General features: G+C 37.6%; 1 protein-coding gene across 2 annotated transcripts; it reads left to right on the plus strand.

Annotated features, from left to right (window-relative positions):
* Positions 1-6436: 6436 nt before the first annotated feature.
* LOC149206805 (putative boron transporter 2) lies at positions 6437-7081 on the plus strand. Of its 2 annotated transcripts, none has more exons than XM_089393800.1 (2): positions 6437-6718; positions 6974-7081. In XM_089393800.1, exons 1-2 carry the CDS (start codon positions 6453-6455, stop codon positions 7047-7049), a joined length of 342 nt encoding a protein of 113 aa, XP_089249926.1. In that variant the 5' UTR covers positions 6437-6452; the 3' UTR covers positions 7050-7081. The 2 variants fall into 2 exon arrangements, with proteins under 2 accessions (XP_089249926.1, XP_089249927.1); XM_089393801.1 differs by having other exon boundaries at positions 6809-7075.
* The last annotated feature ends 11110 nt before the right edge of the window (positions 7082-18191 follow it).

Genomic DNA, 18191 nt, shown 5'->3' on the forward strand with positions numbered 1-18191 from the left:
TTAGATTGGCTCATTGATTGAAAACCTCCATGAGGCGGTCAATGGGTTGAAAAAAAAGAGAAAAGAGAATAAGATCTCTAGGTGAAAACCTCCCTTGGAGGCGCCCAGGGCAGGCAATTAGGGTGAAAACCTCCATGAGGCGCCCTAGTTGTTTTTCAAAAAAAAAAAACAGAGAAAAAAGAAAAAGAAAAATAAAGCCAATCTCCATTGAATAATTTCATGTTGCAGCAATGACATTGCAGGTTGCAAGAAGGACGTTTCATGACAGGAGGAGCACTTAAATCAAGGTCAAAGTAATTGTTCTTGTGCCTTCTACAGGAAGCTCTGTATTTCTACAGGAAACATCCTGTAGAACCTTTGGACGAGCCAAATCCAATTTCAAAAGTGAATCTGATGGTGGGAATCTGTTGATTAGGCCTACAAGCACTTGTGTGTCCATCCCTTGCCTTTCTCCATCATTTTTTCACCTCCTTGTGCTTCTCGTTGTGCTTCTACAGGAACTTCCTGTAGAAATTGTGGGAAACTAGGCATGCATTTCAAAAAGTGGTTTGGCAAGCATGGTAGCTTCCTCAAAGGTTCAGAAGTCCTCCTGCAATCTTCCAACTCCTCCTCCATCATCTCCATACCTGCATCACAGCCAAAATTCATTTTGTCATACCATGCAACCAAAATGCAAAGTGCCTTGAAGCAAAAACACATAGAGCAGAATTTGTTTATGCCATAACTTGAAAACCATGCATCCATTTGACAAACCATTTTATGGGGAATTGTACAAGGTTGATGACAACATGCCTGAGCAGTTTCATGCAATTCCGGTGCACGGTTTCCAAGAAATCAGCCTCCATCACCATCAGCCATTTTTGCATTTTCTCCATATCCGTGCATCTGTTTTAAAACCTGTTTCATGGGGAGATGCACATGGGTGATAGTAGCCTACCCAAGCAGTTTCAGCCGATTCCGATGCACGGTTTCCGAGAAATCGAGCTCTGAAATCTTCAGCCATTTTCCATTTTTCTCGAAATCCGTGCATCCATTGATCACGATTTTGCTATGGGAGATGCATAATGATGATAGGAACATGCTCACCAAGTTTCAGATCAATCCGGTTTACCGTTTGAGAGAAATCGCGAAAACAAGTTCTGGTTCTGTGACATTACAGCAGCAGCAGCTTGAACGGGCAGAGTTGAACGTGGAAACGATTGCATGCAGCTCAGATCCGGCCAGAGGACACCTGCACAAGGAAAATCAATCAAAAATCATTAGCCAAGCCTCATGCAATCAAAGGATCCAAGCATGCAGCAGCAGAATCAGAGCATGCAGCAGCAAGAAGCTTCACAAGCAGCCGTTTGGCTTCAGGTACGTGACAAAACCTATTCCTCTATTGCATGAATCTAATTCAAGAACTGCATGAACGAATGGAGTGATGGAATTAAGCCACGAATTTAGGAAGGTTCACTTGATGTCCAGTTCTCTAGCAAGTCACGCAGCATGCATGGGTCAGCCATGCACGTGAAAGTCAAAAAACGGACAGTATGGGCAGTCTAACTCCAGTGCAACTGAATCGATGAGATTTCAAGCAGAGAACAAATAGTGACCACTGCAGTTCATGATTGCAAAACAGTCGTATAAGCCAACACATGTATGTGCCACCTCACTCCAAAAATCACGCAGAAATCTGAGCGCTCAGCGGTTGGTCAACTTGCACTTGCAACATGATTCACTCGAAGTGTATTCAAATTCAGGTATTGCTTCCCTTTTTGTGAAGTTACATACTCTGAAATGCGAGCTCATGCTGTGGAACTGTTGTTTGTCTTGTCTCAAGATGGAGATAAAAGAAAATTAGCAGAACATCTTGGAGAAAAATATATGAAATGGTTAGCAAAACTTATTTCAACATCTTCAAAATGAAGAAAAGAAAGCTGCCGCAGTCGGAAAGTATTGTCATGTCAGGAACAGAAACGTGAATCAAGGTTAACCAATGGAAAAACAGTGATTTTGCATGAAGCAGAAAGTGAATCTACCATGAAACAAACAGGAAAGTTCTGGTGTTGTTCTGGTTAGATTTGTGTATTTCAATACTTTCCAAGGGGTTCACAAGGTCTTTTGAAAAAGCCAGATTATTCCATGTGAAAGAATTCTTAAAAGTATGATTCGGTATGAAGTTTTGCTCCACTACTGGTTATCCAGCAGCTTGAAACAAAACTTGGGAATTCTCATTTTTGGCCTGTTTGGAAGCAATTTCAGATTGAAGGGAAATGCTGATTCATAGCAGTGATATGTGAGCAAGTCATATTTTCTCTGCCCTTGATCTATCTTATGTTCTGTTCTGCTTCTGTTATCAATTCTTAGCAGAGTTCAAATCCAAGATTAAGAATGCCATTCGATTCAGTTAAAGGCCTGGAAACACTTTTTCCCATCCAGCTTTGGCATGCAATATCTATTCTCGGGCAGTTCATTGTACGTGTGTGCTTTTATAATACATTAGACTTGCCATTTGTGTTGGATTCGTCAGCTTTCAGGCAGCGCAGTTCAAGGAGAAGGCACCCCCAGCCAAGCAAGTAAAATCAGTGAAATTGGTTCTACAGGAAGTTAGCAGACTGTTCTACAGGAAGACAGAGGACTGTTTCTACAGGAAAACAGAGGACTGTTTCTACAGGAAGCCAGCGAACAGTTTCTACAGGAAAGTTTGAAAAGAGGGAAGCCAAAGGAGAAATCGGCCGAGATGCTAGCCAAGGAAGCCACCAGGGCCATCAAAGACGAGGAGAGAGATTGGTTGCTCAAAGGATGAGCAACACTTTCAGTAGGGGGGTGATGATGAACCCCAAAAATGTACAATTATTTGGGCTCATTCAACCTCCTAATTTGGCTTAGTCCGCCATTCTCATTTGTTTATCGCATGTTTTTTATTATTTTTATGTTAATAGAGTGAATTTGGTTAGTCATTATGCCAACAAGTCTAATGGGTGCTTTGTGTAGCCTTTTTGGTCAACTTGGAGACAAAATGGAAGGTCTTAATGAGCACTTGGCAGCCAAACTCGTGGGAGAACAAGCTAGAGGATTTGTAGGAAGGTGTCCCCCTCATTTATGGGCCCTTACCTCGAATTCTCCACCATCAGCTCGGAGTTCAAGGGCCACCGAATCAATCAGCACAAGGGCAGCCAAGCAAGTCAAGTAGGACTGCTGTTAACTACAAGTCTTGGGCAGCCAAGTCCCTAACTTTTAGGAGGACTGTTGGGTCCTCAAATTGTATAAATAAGAAGGCTTGGGGCCTCATTTTGGTTAGCTAGTGGTTAGTCATTTTGTAGCTTGTAGTTAGTCATTTCATAGTCTTGTTGTAGTCATTTTGTAATTCGATTTTTAGGCAATAGATTAGTTTTGCTGTCAGCTCATTTTCAGGTTCTCCTTGTGGACAGTTTTGATGTAACTCTTCATTCTTGATTAATAAAGATGAATCCAGCTTTGCACCAGCTCTAAATCTCTCTTGGGAGGCTGTAGCTCTTGGGGTTGGGCCCATCTCAAGCACTCAGTACCTCCCTTGTTTATCTTTATGTGTTTGCTGCGTTCTTAAAATGAAATCTTCTCTTTAGATCTTGCTTTGTTATTTTGGTTTTTTCTTATGGTTAAAGTAGCTTTTTATGGTTAGAATCGATTGGTAGGAGTTTGTCATGCATTTAGATATTTTTGAATGTTCTTACTCACGTGATGTACATGGTTCTCTTTCCAAACAAAGCTGTTGTTTATTCATTTCATTGACAGTTGGATTAAGCTAGCTAGGACTTGGTTTGTTTGCAAGGATTCATTGATTCATTTGAATGAGCATTGTGCAGGGCATCTCTATCACCTTCATCACCTCCGCGTTCATCTGAGCCTCGTCCAGATCAGCTCCTCCATCACCAAGTCTGTTTCCTCATCTCCCATCTGCTCTTTTGCCACGTAACCCTACCTTCTTGCTTTTCCATTGCCTACACCTTCGTTGATGCAAGTCAGCCTTCCACATCATCTCACCACTCCATCCATCAGTTCCTGGGTCACTTCAGACCCCCATCCTACCTCCATAACCATCCATGCATCTTCCATCAACCATCCATCCTCAAACATCCCATTTCGAAACATCCTGTAGAATTCCTGAGTTTCCTGTAGAATCCCCTGCAGACATCCTGTAGAAGCCTGCAAACTCGGTTGCCGAGCACCTGAACATTGTGGACTTCTGTGGACTGATGCTAGGGATCCTCTGGGACCTCTCCTAGCCCTCCTGACCTTTCCCAAGCTTTCTATCCCTTCGCACCACCTCTGCACAGCCAAACCCTAATAAGAAACAAAATCATAATCACTCCATCCACTTAAGCAAAAATACAAAAACAATGTTCTTTTCAATAGAGGTAGTTTAAGTTCATGCATTTCACATCATTAGAAGTAATGGCATCATTTCCAGACACTTGCACTCCCACCATTGCATCATCGAGGTTGAGCTAGTCAGATTAGGGTTTACTAGGGTTTCCATGTTTTGGTTGGCTTTCAGTTCATTTTTGCAAAATAGATTAATTTCCTTTAAGATAGCCTTCGTCCATCATTTAGCAAGCTTCTTCTGAGAGCATATAGAAGTTGGCTTGAGCCCTAGCGGACTTGTGCCAGCTGACCAAGTGACAGCTGCGACAAGAGCTAGTACTTGTGCATACAGCACCGTCGCTTCCAAGTTTGTACGAACTACCGGGTTGATAAAATTAAAGAAGGGAGCTCCAGGAGTTGTAGCATTATTGCTACAATACTGGAGCCCACCAACAGGTTGGACAATCATTGTTGATTCAAATATAACAAAAGATATAATTAATGTTTCTAAAGTAGAAGATACATTTCAGTGGAATTGTCCTTAGCTCAATTGTAATTGCAGCGCTATGTCTTTATTTAAATTCAGTGACTGCAAAAAAATATAATGGGTGTGGATGGTTTCTAAGGTTGAAAAGGAGATGTCAATATGGTGTAATAGATGGTTATCATCAAGGGGGATAAGTTAGTGCTGGTGAAATCCCTACTTGAAGCCATCCCTGTGAGCAAATGCAGACCCCAATGGTTTATCATCCTCCACCTGCCTTGGTAATGGTCTTATTTTTGAGTTTGGGTGTTTCATTTTATCTAATTTTCCTCTCCCTTTATTTATTTGTCTTGTCATGTCCCAACCATTTATGCAGGCACCTAAGGAATTGAAAGAGAGTACTTTGATACATTTGAGAAGGAAAGGGCCAGTGAACTAGGTTTCTTTGGTTTTTAGTGCATTTGTTTGCATTCTATATTTGTAGAGATTACATCTCAGATTAAACTTTGAGTTGGGCTCATGCTCTGGCCATCAAAGCATTTGAATGTTGGGGGTTTTACACCCCTTTAAATTTTTGCAGCGATCTTTTGATTAGATCTTCAATGTAAGACTTCACGGAAGTCAAAAACTGGCAGGCAGAAAAAGTCCTGCATGCTGTACTAACAATGAGATGTCTAGGGTAGTTTAAAATAACTTCTTGTTTCTTTGGAATAAATCTTCTTGTAATACTAGAGAGGCCACTCAGTTTTGGTGATATTTTCAGTGCTTTGTTTAGTTATGTGAATTCGTTAGATGCAAAACAAGTATTGTTTAATTTCATGAAAACCAATCTGCAGAATTGGAAATGTAAGCATATGTGCATGAATGTAGTAGAGAAAGGGGTACTGTTCTAATTGAAGTGAGAGTGAAAGAGACCTTTTGAAAATGTTATTGTTTCAAGCAGTTGGAACGGTATCAGTAGGAATCAGTATGCAGAAATTAAACAGAATAAATGGGAAATTGACAGCACTTTCAGTGTGCCTTGCTTGGCATATCTTGTTGGATGGTGCCCTTATACATAAAATTGAACAAGAACTAAATCGTATTATATCGTGGTACTGATTTGTTATAGCGCTTCAATATTTCTAAAATAGTTAAATTGATGTTCACTAGAAGTGTAACAGAGGAACTGAAACTATGAACAGGTTGGCCAATCATTGTTTATTCAAATATAACAAAAGATATAATTAATGTTTCTAGAGTAGAAGATACATTTGAGTGGAATTGCCCTTAGCTCAATTGTAATCGCAGCGCTATGTCTTTATTTAAATTCAGTGACTGCAAAAAATTATAATGGGTGTGGATGGTTTCTAAGGTTGAAAAGGAGATGTCAACATGGTGTAATAGATGGTTATCATCAAGGGGGATAAGTTAGTGCTGGTGAAATCCCTACTTGAAGCCATCCCTGTGAGCAAATGCAGACCCCAATGGTTTATTAGCCTCCACATGCCTTGGTAATGGTCTTATTTTTGAGTTTGGGTGTTTCATTTTATCTAATTTTCCTCTCCCTTTATTTATTTGTCTTGTCATGTCCCAACCATTTATGCAGGCTCTTAAGGAATTGAAAGAGACCACAATTCAGTTGGCCGCAAGTACTGGGAATATGGATGCCCCAGTTGATGAATCAATTTTTAATGTTGACAAGGACGTGGATGACCTGCTTCCTGTTGAGGTGAAAGAACAGCAATTGAGTAATTTGTTGCAATCTCTGATGGTGGTTGGCTGCTTTGCAGTAATGCCCATCATTAGAAAGATCCCAACTTCTGTGCTTTGGGGTTACTTTGCCTTCATGGCCATAGAGAGTTTGCCAGGAAATCAATTTTGGGAAAGGCTATTGTTTCTTTTCACTGCTCCAAGCCGTAGATACAAGTATGAACTTTATTCAAACTATAATGTGATTGAATTTAATGCTTGTAATATAGTTTTCAAAGCTGATCAATGTTGAACTGATGGTTACAGAGAACTTTAGGAGTATCATGCTACATTTCTTGAAACGGTGCCTTTCAAGACAATTGCCACTTTCACCATTTTCCAGACATGTTATTTGTTGGCATGTTTTGGTATCACATGGGTGCCTATAGATGGTGTTCTCTTCCCACTACTAATCATGTTGTAACTTGTTAGTCCCAGCGAGGCAGTATATCCTTCCCAAGTTTTTCAAAGGAGCACATCTTCAAGAATTGGATGCAGCAGAGTATGAAGAAGCCCCTGGAATGCCATGCAATATAACAGTGAGTGCAAGACACATATTAAACAAATTTTAAAAATATTACTCAATTCTATTTCATAAGCCCTGCAACATGAACAATAATAAATTGAACTGTAACATATATTGATTGCAGGAAGCTGGAATTCAGGGGTTTGGACTAGGAAGCATGGGAACAGGTGCAAATGATGGCGAAGTTTTGGATGAGATGATTACATGAAGTCGCGGTGAGGTCAAACACACATATAGTCCACGGATAACTAGCTTGAGTGATTGCACACCAATTCATGGATCCGAGTCTGCATTAAGTCCCCAAGTTGCAGAAGCTAAACAAATATATAGCCCCCGGATAAGTGAGATCAGACAGACACATAGCCCTCACAGAGGGGAAAAGCATTCGGGCATTCCCCTGGTTAGTTAAGGAAAAAATATGAGTCCAAGTGCATTTGGTTTGAGGCCACATAAACCAACTTCCAATTAGGTGTTTGGAGTCTAAATCCTCGGCTAGTAATCTTTCCCTTGAGTGAGCATATCTTATGTTTAATAGTACATATTTTGTTGGCTTATCATTATTTAATCATTGTGCCATAAATCACTCGGTTGTATTTGGTGTGTCTTCACAAAGAACCTCTGTCCATCTCAGAGGACAGGGTAGACCATATAGTGCGTGTAAAAAAATGTAATGGAAGTCAAGCTTGAAGTATTTCTGTTTTCTTGAAGCATGAAATCTATTATGTCAGTCTTGTGGTTTTGTAGACTCCAGGCATGCCAAATAAGCATGGTGGTATTAAAGGGTCCTGTGAGTGGTTTGAGCTTCATAGAAAGTCATCCTTATTCTACCAGTTGGATCATAACCACAAAGTTTGCAGCCTTTAATGTTTCATTGAAATAAAAAATGTGGAAATTAAACTTGACAAATGAAAAGGAAATGGTAAGGCTTACAATATTAGAACTTCTATAAATGTTTAGCCATTACCTTTAAAAACTAACCAAGGGAAATGTCAAATGATCAAGGATATGCTGAGATGGAAATATCTATTTTTCATGACAGTAAAACATTTAGATAATGGAAATAAAGAATATGTGCATTCAAGTTAAATCAGATTTATCTTGAATGGTTGGGAAGATTTGTTATTATCTTTAATAATTTAAGTCTTGTAAAACAAATTCAGAAGGAATAATTTAAGTCTTGTAAAGCAACAAACTTGAAGAAAAACAAAGAATATGAAGCCATATACAAGGAATATGAAGCCTACGTGTTATGTTAATTTATAAGCAGTTTTATGCTCTGCAGTATAATCTGTGACAAAATTGGCTTCAATATTCAACAGACAGGACATTATGAGTTTCTCAATTTGTGCTATTATATGCTATGGATTTTCTAACCGATATCTTGAAAACGCGGTCTGCACTTGCCATCTATGCTTGAGTTCTGCAGCGGTTTGTTACTTTCAAGCCATGCCTAATGTCATATTTTTTGTTGCAACTTTAATGTAGACAGCTAACCAGGAAGGCATTGGGTCATTCATAGAGGATGCTTAGGCATGATTCCAGGCTTTTGAAAATAATTGTGATTTCCATCACTAGTCATAGCACTTGATAGAAAGTTGGGATATTCATGAGTGTGAATTTATGTTTGTGTGTTTACATACTTTCTTATGAATTAACTAATGCTCAGTAGTAGTAGACATTGGACAAGTATATTTGTATACTTCTGTTTTAAACTGAAACAAATCCAGGGCTAAAAGGAATGGATTGATTGCACTAGTCATCCTTCTATAACTTTCCAACATAGGCTGGAGTAAATAGATTGTAATTTGGGCAATTTTTCTAATTGCAAACAGGAACATACTTGTGTATTGGCAGGGAAGCTATGATGGCCATTATGTTAGGCCAGGTGATCGCACTCCCTTGATCGTGAGCACGATTGTGATCAAGATGGAAGACTTCATAGTCTAGATTGATTGTTTAGCAGTGATAGTTAGTGGGCTCATTCACAAAAGCATCTATTTCACTAATCCTTTTTATAGAGTTGTCAGATTCAATTTCCAAAGGTTTTAAGTACACTATAGAGTTGAGTTCTGAGAGAGTTGTGATTCACAGTGTTAAGTATAGCAGCTATGACACTTGAATGAAGACAAGCATAATAGAGGTATCAGACTTTGTTATAAGCTTACCTACATATTATAAGGGACTTGGTTTTTTTATAATTTTATAGACAAGTTCCATGTCGTGGAAATGTGAAAAAAGATAGTGATATTGCCACCATGTGGCTCTTATCATATATGGTTTTATACTTCTTCAAAAAGTTCTCTAAGAGTTCACAATGCTAAAATTCACTAGGACTTTACAAAGTTTTATTATTTAGTGAAAGACTTGCCAAGTTCTTACAAGATTTTATAATTGAGTAAAATATTCGCCATGCCTGGTGAGAGATTCGCCAGAAAATTATATATACATATTATATTATTGATAAAATCGCCTTCCATTTTTCCTATATACCATGGAGATTCGCCCAATTATTATATTTATAAATTGGGGGGGGGGGGGTTCTTAAAATTTTCCCTGCTACGTACATATGGTGTTGTGTTCATGATTGTACAAGTGGCACTATGAGTATGTCGTGTCGTGTACATGTTGTACATGTGGTGTTGTGTGCAGGTGGTTTTGTGTATATTTCATGCATATGGTGATGTGTACATGTGGTGTCGTGTACATGTGCATGTGGTGTTGTGTACATCTGGCATTGTGTACACATTATACAGATGGCACGATGTACATGTGGCGTTGTGTACACGTTGTGCAGGTGGTGCTTTGTACATGTGGTATTGTGTACATGTTGTACATATGGAACTACTGTAGATGTGGTATTGTGTGCATGTCGTCCATGTTGTGTTGTGGGCATGTGGTACTATGTATGTGCATTGTGTAGTTGTTGTATCGTGACATGTGTATTCGTTGTGTTGTACTTTGTGTATGTATATGTATTGTGTTTTACATCGAGTGTAGGTGTATGTATTGTGTTGTGTACACTAGATGTAGGAGTATGTATTGTGTTGTGTTGTACACTGGGTGTAGATGTATGTGTGGTATTTCAAGCGTAGGTGCATGTATTGCATGGTGTTGTATGTCATGTATGGTTGTATGTGTGTGATGCACACTATGTGTATGTTCACATGGTTGAACAGAAGGCAGTGGGTGTTCGTCGGGTGTGGCAACCAATCCGGTGTGTGTACGGAATAAGGACAAAGGTAGAAGCTAAGGATTGATTAAAGGATAAGTATCAATATTTTATTTCAATTTTATTATACATGTGGTTTATGATTTGGGTCTATGATGATTACATGTGATCTATGATTATGGTTTACGATGGTTACATGTGATTTATGGTTTTGATCTATGATAGTTGTGTTTTGAGCCAACCTAATGTCATATGTTTATACATGATGATTTGGTCAACGATGTTAGTTTGACTTGTTGTGAGAGGAAGTAAACAAGATTGCAAGTGTACCTTATTGACGAGCTACCAATGAGGTATGATGTGAATTATTTCAATTTATTTTAAATTTTAATGGAAGTTATGTGCTTGGTACAGGAAGCACGGAAATGCTCGATTGGGTGGTTGAAGCTGACTACAAGCATTAGCAACAGCAATTAAAGGAATTTGAACAGGAAGAATTATGTTGGTAAAGCATTCAGGAGCAGGGCCATTATGGAACACTGGTACGCAATAGTGTCGATTGGTTTCCATGAGCATGATATGACAGATATGGTGTTTTTAAGGCATGGATATGCCTTGGTTTTTGGACCTTTTGATGAGAGGAAACCGCCCCGAGGGATGGAATGACAGAACGGGGGCGCTAGAAGAACTTGGAAGGTGTGTGACTACACGGAAGGGGGTGACCGGATTGCCCGAGGGATTGTGTAGCAAAGAAGGGAAGGTTGGGAATATATCTGCTTTAGTCATTAGCATTTCTAGATGGAATCAAATTCACATTAGGAGTGTGCCCTGGAACAATGATCCGGTAACTATTCATTGAGAGGACAAGTGGCGCAAGATTATAGCGTTGGACATTGGATGCAATTTTGACCTTGCAGTGGATTTTGGACTTCTTGGGAAGGAGATGAATCCTGGTATTACTTTGAGGGTGGAGGTGTGAGCCTCTGGATTCCCTTGTTGCAGATGTAGACATCTTATGATTTTATTTGTTGGTTGAGAAAATGTGCATATACGTATATGTGTGTATTATTGTAAATATTGTATCAAGTTGGATTTATAAAGCTCTGTAGACAATATGATTATTTGATGGGTGAAGCAAATGTGTATGTGTGTATATGTGGTTATTATTGTAAATAATATAATGATTTGTGTTATAAAGCTCTAGTAAATGGTATGTTTGTCATGTTTTAGCAGATGGTCATTGTAAACACTGCAACGAGCTATCTTATAAAGCTCCATGGAAGTATGTTTTGTTTTCAATGGTTTTCTGGTTTGTAGGTGTCACTGAACACCGAGGATGATGTTCCCCCAAGGGGGAGGGTTCTGTAACAACCCTGGTTAAAAATCCATGTAAAATATAAAAGACCAGGGTCATGGGACACGTATTCCAAGCTAAATGGTGGGTAAAACATCCTAGTGGGTGTTCATTCGATTTATTATGGCTAAGGAAATTAACAAAGGTAGTGGAAAAGGCTTTGGCAAGGCAAGAGGCATTTATTGGAATTTTATTTATGAAAATAAAATAAATTAGGAGAAAATGAAGGTGAAAGGTCACAGGTTGCATGTGAGGAGGATATTGAAGGAAAATAATGGAAATTGAAGAAAATAGAGCCCTTATTGATAAAAAGGATTATGAGGATCAGTTGGCAATCTTTTGAAAAGTTTTTGGTGGAGCTCTCTTATATTCTCTCTCTCTCTCTCATACTCTTGGACACTTAGATTTTTCTTGGAGGAGTGTGGCATACTTGGAATTTGGAGCAAGAAGGCAAACTAAAAGCAGGAAAGCATAAGAGGACATCAGGATCAACAACTACAGTGGGTTTTTCTTGCAGGTATCGAGTTGCATGTATGATTTCCTTGCCAGTTTTGGCATGCATGGTACATGCATGTGGTTTCTTGGTTACGATCTTTCATTGGCATGGATAATTGCCTATATTGATAGTGGTTTTTCCTAGCCTTGCCATTTCCTAGATAACCATGGTGTTGTGGGTTTTACTTTTTTTTTCTGGTTGGTTCTCATATTCCTTTGGCTGTGGGTTGAGTTATTAGTTCCTAAAGCCTCGGTTGGACAAGCGCTCTAAAAACCTTGTAACAGCTTGGGTTGAGTTATTAGTCTTGGAGCCTTGGTTGGACAAACTCTTTGGAAGCCCTGCAATAGCTTGGGCTGAGTTATTAGTCCTTGAGCCTTAGTTGGACCAAATCTCTAGAGCCCTTGGTGTGTTGAGTTACTAGTCCTGGAGCCTTAGTTGGAAAAACACTCTGGATCCCAGCAACAGCTGTGGGTTGAGTTACTAGTCCTAGAGCCTTGGTTGGGCAAACGCTCTCGAGTCTGGTAGTAGACATGGGTTTAGTTACTAGTCTTGGAAGTAGGGTTTGAAAAAATGCTCTAGAGCCCTTGACAACTCGGGTAAACATGTGACGAGAATCTCCATAATTTACTATTTCCGTAATATGGGGGGTGTTACACTGAATCTCCATGCATTGCATGCATAATTTACTTTTTCCAACATTCCCCATTAATTATGACCGTATGACTCAACATAACTCAATCATGACTCAACTATGTCTGTTAGGATTACAATAGAAATTGAATCAATCACCAATTAAACATGCCTACTGTTCTAATTCTTAGCTAGGATTACAGTAAAGACAAAGAGGAGGAAACAAAAATTCACACACAAAAAATTACTTATATTCATAAAAATTTCTCACATACACAATTACTGAGCTGTGGCTCTTGGCACTTCTGGCCTCAGACATCTCATAATGAAACAACCATGTGTATATAAGGATCACACTTACTAAATATGGAATCTTGCAATCTCTAAATAGACTTTCCTTTTCTCCAGCTAACTCACACTTAAAAAAATCACACTCGATTTCTAATATTAGAATCAATTTAACTCAACTCATCTCTTCAAGCATTGCATGCATGCGAAAGTAATTAACTATTTCTAACATAGTTTAGAATCTAAACAACATTTGCATTAAACTGTTTGTTATATTCTTTTGTTGGGGTAATCGAGGAAGGAAAGTATGGTTTTTTTGGAGTGTTATGTGAGTGTTGAGACAATGGGGGTGTTGGTTCTGATTGTTGTGTATTGGATATATGCGAGAGCTTATCAGATGTTACTACCATTGGATCATTATCATAGACATTCATAGAAGGAGGAGGAACTTCGTAATTTGGTGGCTCTTCCCAATGTAAATAAAGGTGTTCTTTTGTAGCAACTCGTTCAGACCACCATTGCGCTTTGGATCCTTTTTGTTTAATCCTAAAAACTCTTCCATTTTAATTTCCCCTTTTCCATTTTCAAATGCAATCATGTTTAATTTTAAAAGAACTTTCGGAGTAAAAATAGAATTGGTAGTCAAACCAATAATGCATTTTTTTATTATACTAAAGGTGTTTTAAAAGAAACTTCTTTTAGTTTTTTCCTTGTCTATCCATGACCTATCAAAACACTCACATGTGGTCGTGGATAGTTTTAAATGTAACACATTGTACAATACAAAAAAAAATTCTCTATGTCGCGAAAGTGTGCAATTACATGGGAAAGAACTTGGTTATGCCACAGGGGCTTCACTCGATGAACCACTAGCATAGCACGTGTGTTTGTGGCATACTAAAAATTACTCTTAATTTTACTACATATTGGAAAGTAATACCTCTAAAAATAAATTTATTTAACCCCCTACCAATACGAACTCAATACACCTTACAAATTTAAAATCCCATTTCTTTCACTAGATATTGTAGGTATTCATTTTTTCATGAACATTTTTTATGCCCCTTTATATTTATGTCCCTTCATTTTCATTAACAATGGTAAGTAGATTCTGCACCCAAAAAGAATAACCTAAATACTAGGTAGCTGAAAACTTGGAATTTTCAATAAGAAAGAGGCAGATATAAGTTGGTTGATTTACAAATGCATAACGTGGAAAATTTGAATGGAAAATACATAGATTTTAACTCTCAATTGCATCTATCTTCTGTTGAATACTGAAAAAGATACACTACAACAGTTTAAAACAAAACCTCGATAACCAACACAATGGTGCACTTTTCATCTCGCTTGTAGAATAAGAAGAGGAGAGAAAGTACAATGAATATCTCTATCCAAAAATGAATTTGATAAATTTAAAACAACATCTAAATTGGAATTAACTGAAGGTGTGACATGTGTGCCCTTAGCATGCATGTGCCCTCTACCAAGCAATAGTCGATATCATTGTTTCCTTCACTTTCATTCAACCTGCACATCACAAATGTAAGGAAAGGGTGAAGGTACCATATTTGTTGTCTTCTCTACTGCTCCATCATTGGGAGGATCACTAGCTAAGCAATAGGTTAAAAATATTAACACACACATTGGAGATAGATCATAAAGGTATTATTAATGTGATGTATGTATGTTTTGGAGCAAGTCTACTTCGGAGCAGGAGCGGAAGCGAGAAGCGGGAGTAGAAGTGGGAAGTGGGAGTGGAAGCAGGAGCGAGGAGTGACATTTTCAAAAGCTCATAGGTTGGGAGCGATTTTGTGGGTGAATTTGATATAATATATATTTTTTATTTTTTATGCATATATGTCAACAAAATCATGTAGAATGATGAATTTGTGATAAAAAAACATAAAAACATGGATTAAACCATATAACATCATTCATCTAGTATTTATAATCTTCATCAACCATAGGTCCACAAATTACAAGTTCTCATTTATATAGCATGTAAGGGTGCACATAACCAAAATAACATCGAGTGCAATCCATCTTTGAACCAAAAATACATCAACAAATAGGCTTTGGATGGCCTCTAGCATCCAAAAAAATCATGCTACAACAAATACCTACATATCATAAAAATCATTGTTTGTCGTCTTTAATATCACCCTCTAAGCATTAACATAAGATATAAAAAAACGTAGCATGTAAATTCAATATTTTGTTTGAGTGACGAGTACATTTTTAGTAGGGTCATGATAGAGGAGTTTGACAACCAATGTCACTAAAATCAAAGTACATAGATGGATTGGTTCTCTGGATTAAATACAAGTTCCATACCCTAATACATGACAAAATCCAATGAAAATATTGCAATCACCCCAATCCCGAAATCTTGAAAAACTAATAAGTCTGTTGGATTTTGAGTGAGATCTAAAATTCTACTTTCTCGATATTAAATCTAACAAGGTCAGAACCACTCTCAAACATCCCGAGTCATGAAAATGAAATATAAAGGAGAGTGTCACTTTTACTTTAAGAATTTAGCATTACCATGAATTGCATGTCAATACTAGGGCCATAGGTTTGAATACTAGGCTACTATGGACCAAATATTACCATAGTTTTTTCTTTCTCCCTCCCAATCTCGATACTCCCACAATACTCATGAACCTCCATTTCTCCAGCCCACTTGTTTTTTTCCTCTACATGGCCAATGTATTGTATAAACAATACCTTATAATACACACATTGTTATACAACATATAAAAACCATTTACCCCCTATTATATGCTCAATATATTATTTCATTTTTTCTCATTTTTTATACCCCAATATGTATGCACGTGAGATGGTATTGTTTTTTCAGTGAAGCCCTCATGGGTTATGCAACCTATGCTAAAGTTGTGCTCTAAAATCCTAATGGGAGCTCTGAAACTAGCACTGCCTACTCTCACCACGACATCGTCGTAGGTATGATCAACAATCGTATAAGACTTGTTGCCTCCCACTTGCAGTGGTCACAAACAATAATGCTAAGCCATCTATCTAGCTTCTTATTCTCATATGAAATATCTAAATATCATAAATAAAAGTACAAACCGACAAAGTGCTTCAAGACGTTGATCTACAGATAATATGACCATTATGGTATGATCATATCATATTGGTAGCGTGAGAATGTACTATGTGAGGACCTAACCTAAGTCTTCTCAGTTAACTAAATTTATCATTAAATTCAATTGCAATAAGATAAAAATAGCATGTTTATAACTTTACATTTACTTGATTAAAAAGAAAAAGAAAAAAGCATACAAGTAAAATTTGATCAACAACGTATTAAACATGTAAGAAATCTCATTTACAACAATTTACATAAATAAAACAACAATGGAATAATGCCTGCTCCAGTGGGTTGGTTGGGATGCTCCTAAATATGTTGGGATGCTCCTGCTGGGCTACCCGACTGAATTTACCTCTCATCTAACCAGGAATGATTTCCTAGCCCAGGGAACCTCCATAGGTTCCCTAGCCCTCTAAACCCAAGTCCAACCAGTTGTAATGTTTCCAAGTTAAATCAACACTCTCCAATAGATGCAAGTGTTATTTCTTTCATTTTTCTCTCCACTCTCTCTTCTCCTTCTCCACATTCCTCCTCCCCCCAAAATAAAATCCTTCAATGCCAAAAATAAAGAATAAGTGTCTCCCCCCTCTCCTCTCATCCTCCTTGTTTTTATATATCTTCCTCTCATCCACCTTAACCACTTACCATTAATGCCATGACTGCCCCCTAATCCTTTTTATTTAATTACTTTGACTTTTCTTTTCATATCTTATCGCAAAATAAATTGAGAAGACACCTTGGGAATCTAAAAATTAATATGTAATTTAGAATTAAATTGGAGAAGACAACTTGGAAAACCTTGGGAATGGAAATATTGATATTTGATTTAGAAATAAATTGGAGAAGACCATATCTTATCCAAAAGTAAATTTGATAAGACACCTTGGGAATTGAATAATAACAAATAATAAAAACTCATTTTAGCAAAATAAAATTACAAATTCACAAGTGTAGGTATATACCAATATTACTTAATAATTATAAGTCAATATTTTCAAGTTAATTAAGCATTAATCAAAATTAGCATGATAGGATCAAGTAGGGCATTACAAACACCTCTCCTTCAGAAAACTTTGTCCCGAAGTTAGAGTGAAAAGGACACAAGGATTTCAAAAGAAATTTGATAATAAGACACAACAAAATAGAGAGAGATATAGTAGTCAAATTAAGTAAGTCAAGCAATGATACCACTTCCCATCAAGAGTCTCCAACTAACCTATAGCCTCATGTCCTCCCTAACCTATTTTCGCTCCCATCCTATCCATCCTTCATTGCAATATACTATGGAATCGACTATATTGATCTAACCACTAATAAAACCAATATGGAGGAAGCATTGACTATATCGACCTAACTTCCCCAGTAGACAATTGGAAATCATCATCACACATATAGGGGAGTGTTTCCATCACTGCCCACCCATGATTCTAGGCTTGGAGGTTACACGGTGGGAAATGCCTCCACCCCTCCTCAAAACTAGGGTTAACACCCTAATATGGACCACACTATAGCACTGATTGGATAGTTTTCATCGAATAATCTAGTTAGGAAGTCTTGTCACCTACCATTTACACTTTACCCATGACATAATAATGCATATCAAGTAGATACAAAATGTAGTAGAACAATATACATCATAACATTCATCATTGGATGTCTCAATAATCCCCCATTGTAAGCGTAGATCTTGGTTATCATAGAGTTCTTGCAGATCTGCATGTTAGTTCTCATTCATGCATATACATAACAACAAAATATATATAGATAAGTGACCTTAAACATCATGTTATTAAGTCTAGTATCCATGTGCCAATTTTGTACTTCATACAACATATTGCAAATAGATCTTACATTAGATAAATCATAATTTTGATAAGTCATTTATTAGATAAACCATATCCACTTAATCCATACATCAAACAACAATAACTCTAATAAGTCATACACTAGATAAATCATAACCAAGTAAGTCGTACATAACATAAATCATACATCAAATATTTTAATCAATAATACCTAATCCATCAAATGATTTATATAAGTAGTTTCATTTGTCCAACTAAAAT

This window comes from Pinus tabuliformis, chromosome 1_2 (genome assembly GCF_031772625.1).
Source record: "Pinus tabuliformis cultivar Carrire ecotype Pingquan chromosome 1_2, CPIR1, whole genome shotgun sequence".
In the NCBI taxonomy this organism is placed as follows: domain Eukaryota; kingdom Viridiplantae; phylum Streptophyta; class Pinopsida; order Pinales; family Pinaceae; genus Pinus; species Pinus tabuliformis.

Bases quoted from the DNA above. Each gene is read 5' to 3' on its own strand.
- LOC149206805 (XM_089393800.1), top strand. From the start codon at position 6,453: ATGGATGCCCCAGTTGATGAATCAATTTTTAATGTTGACAAGGACGTG. The intron at 6,719-6,973 runs GTATGAACTTTA...GTAACTTGTTAG, and splicing joins GCTCCAAGCCGTAGATACAA to TCCCAGCGAGGCAGTATATC.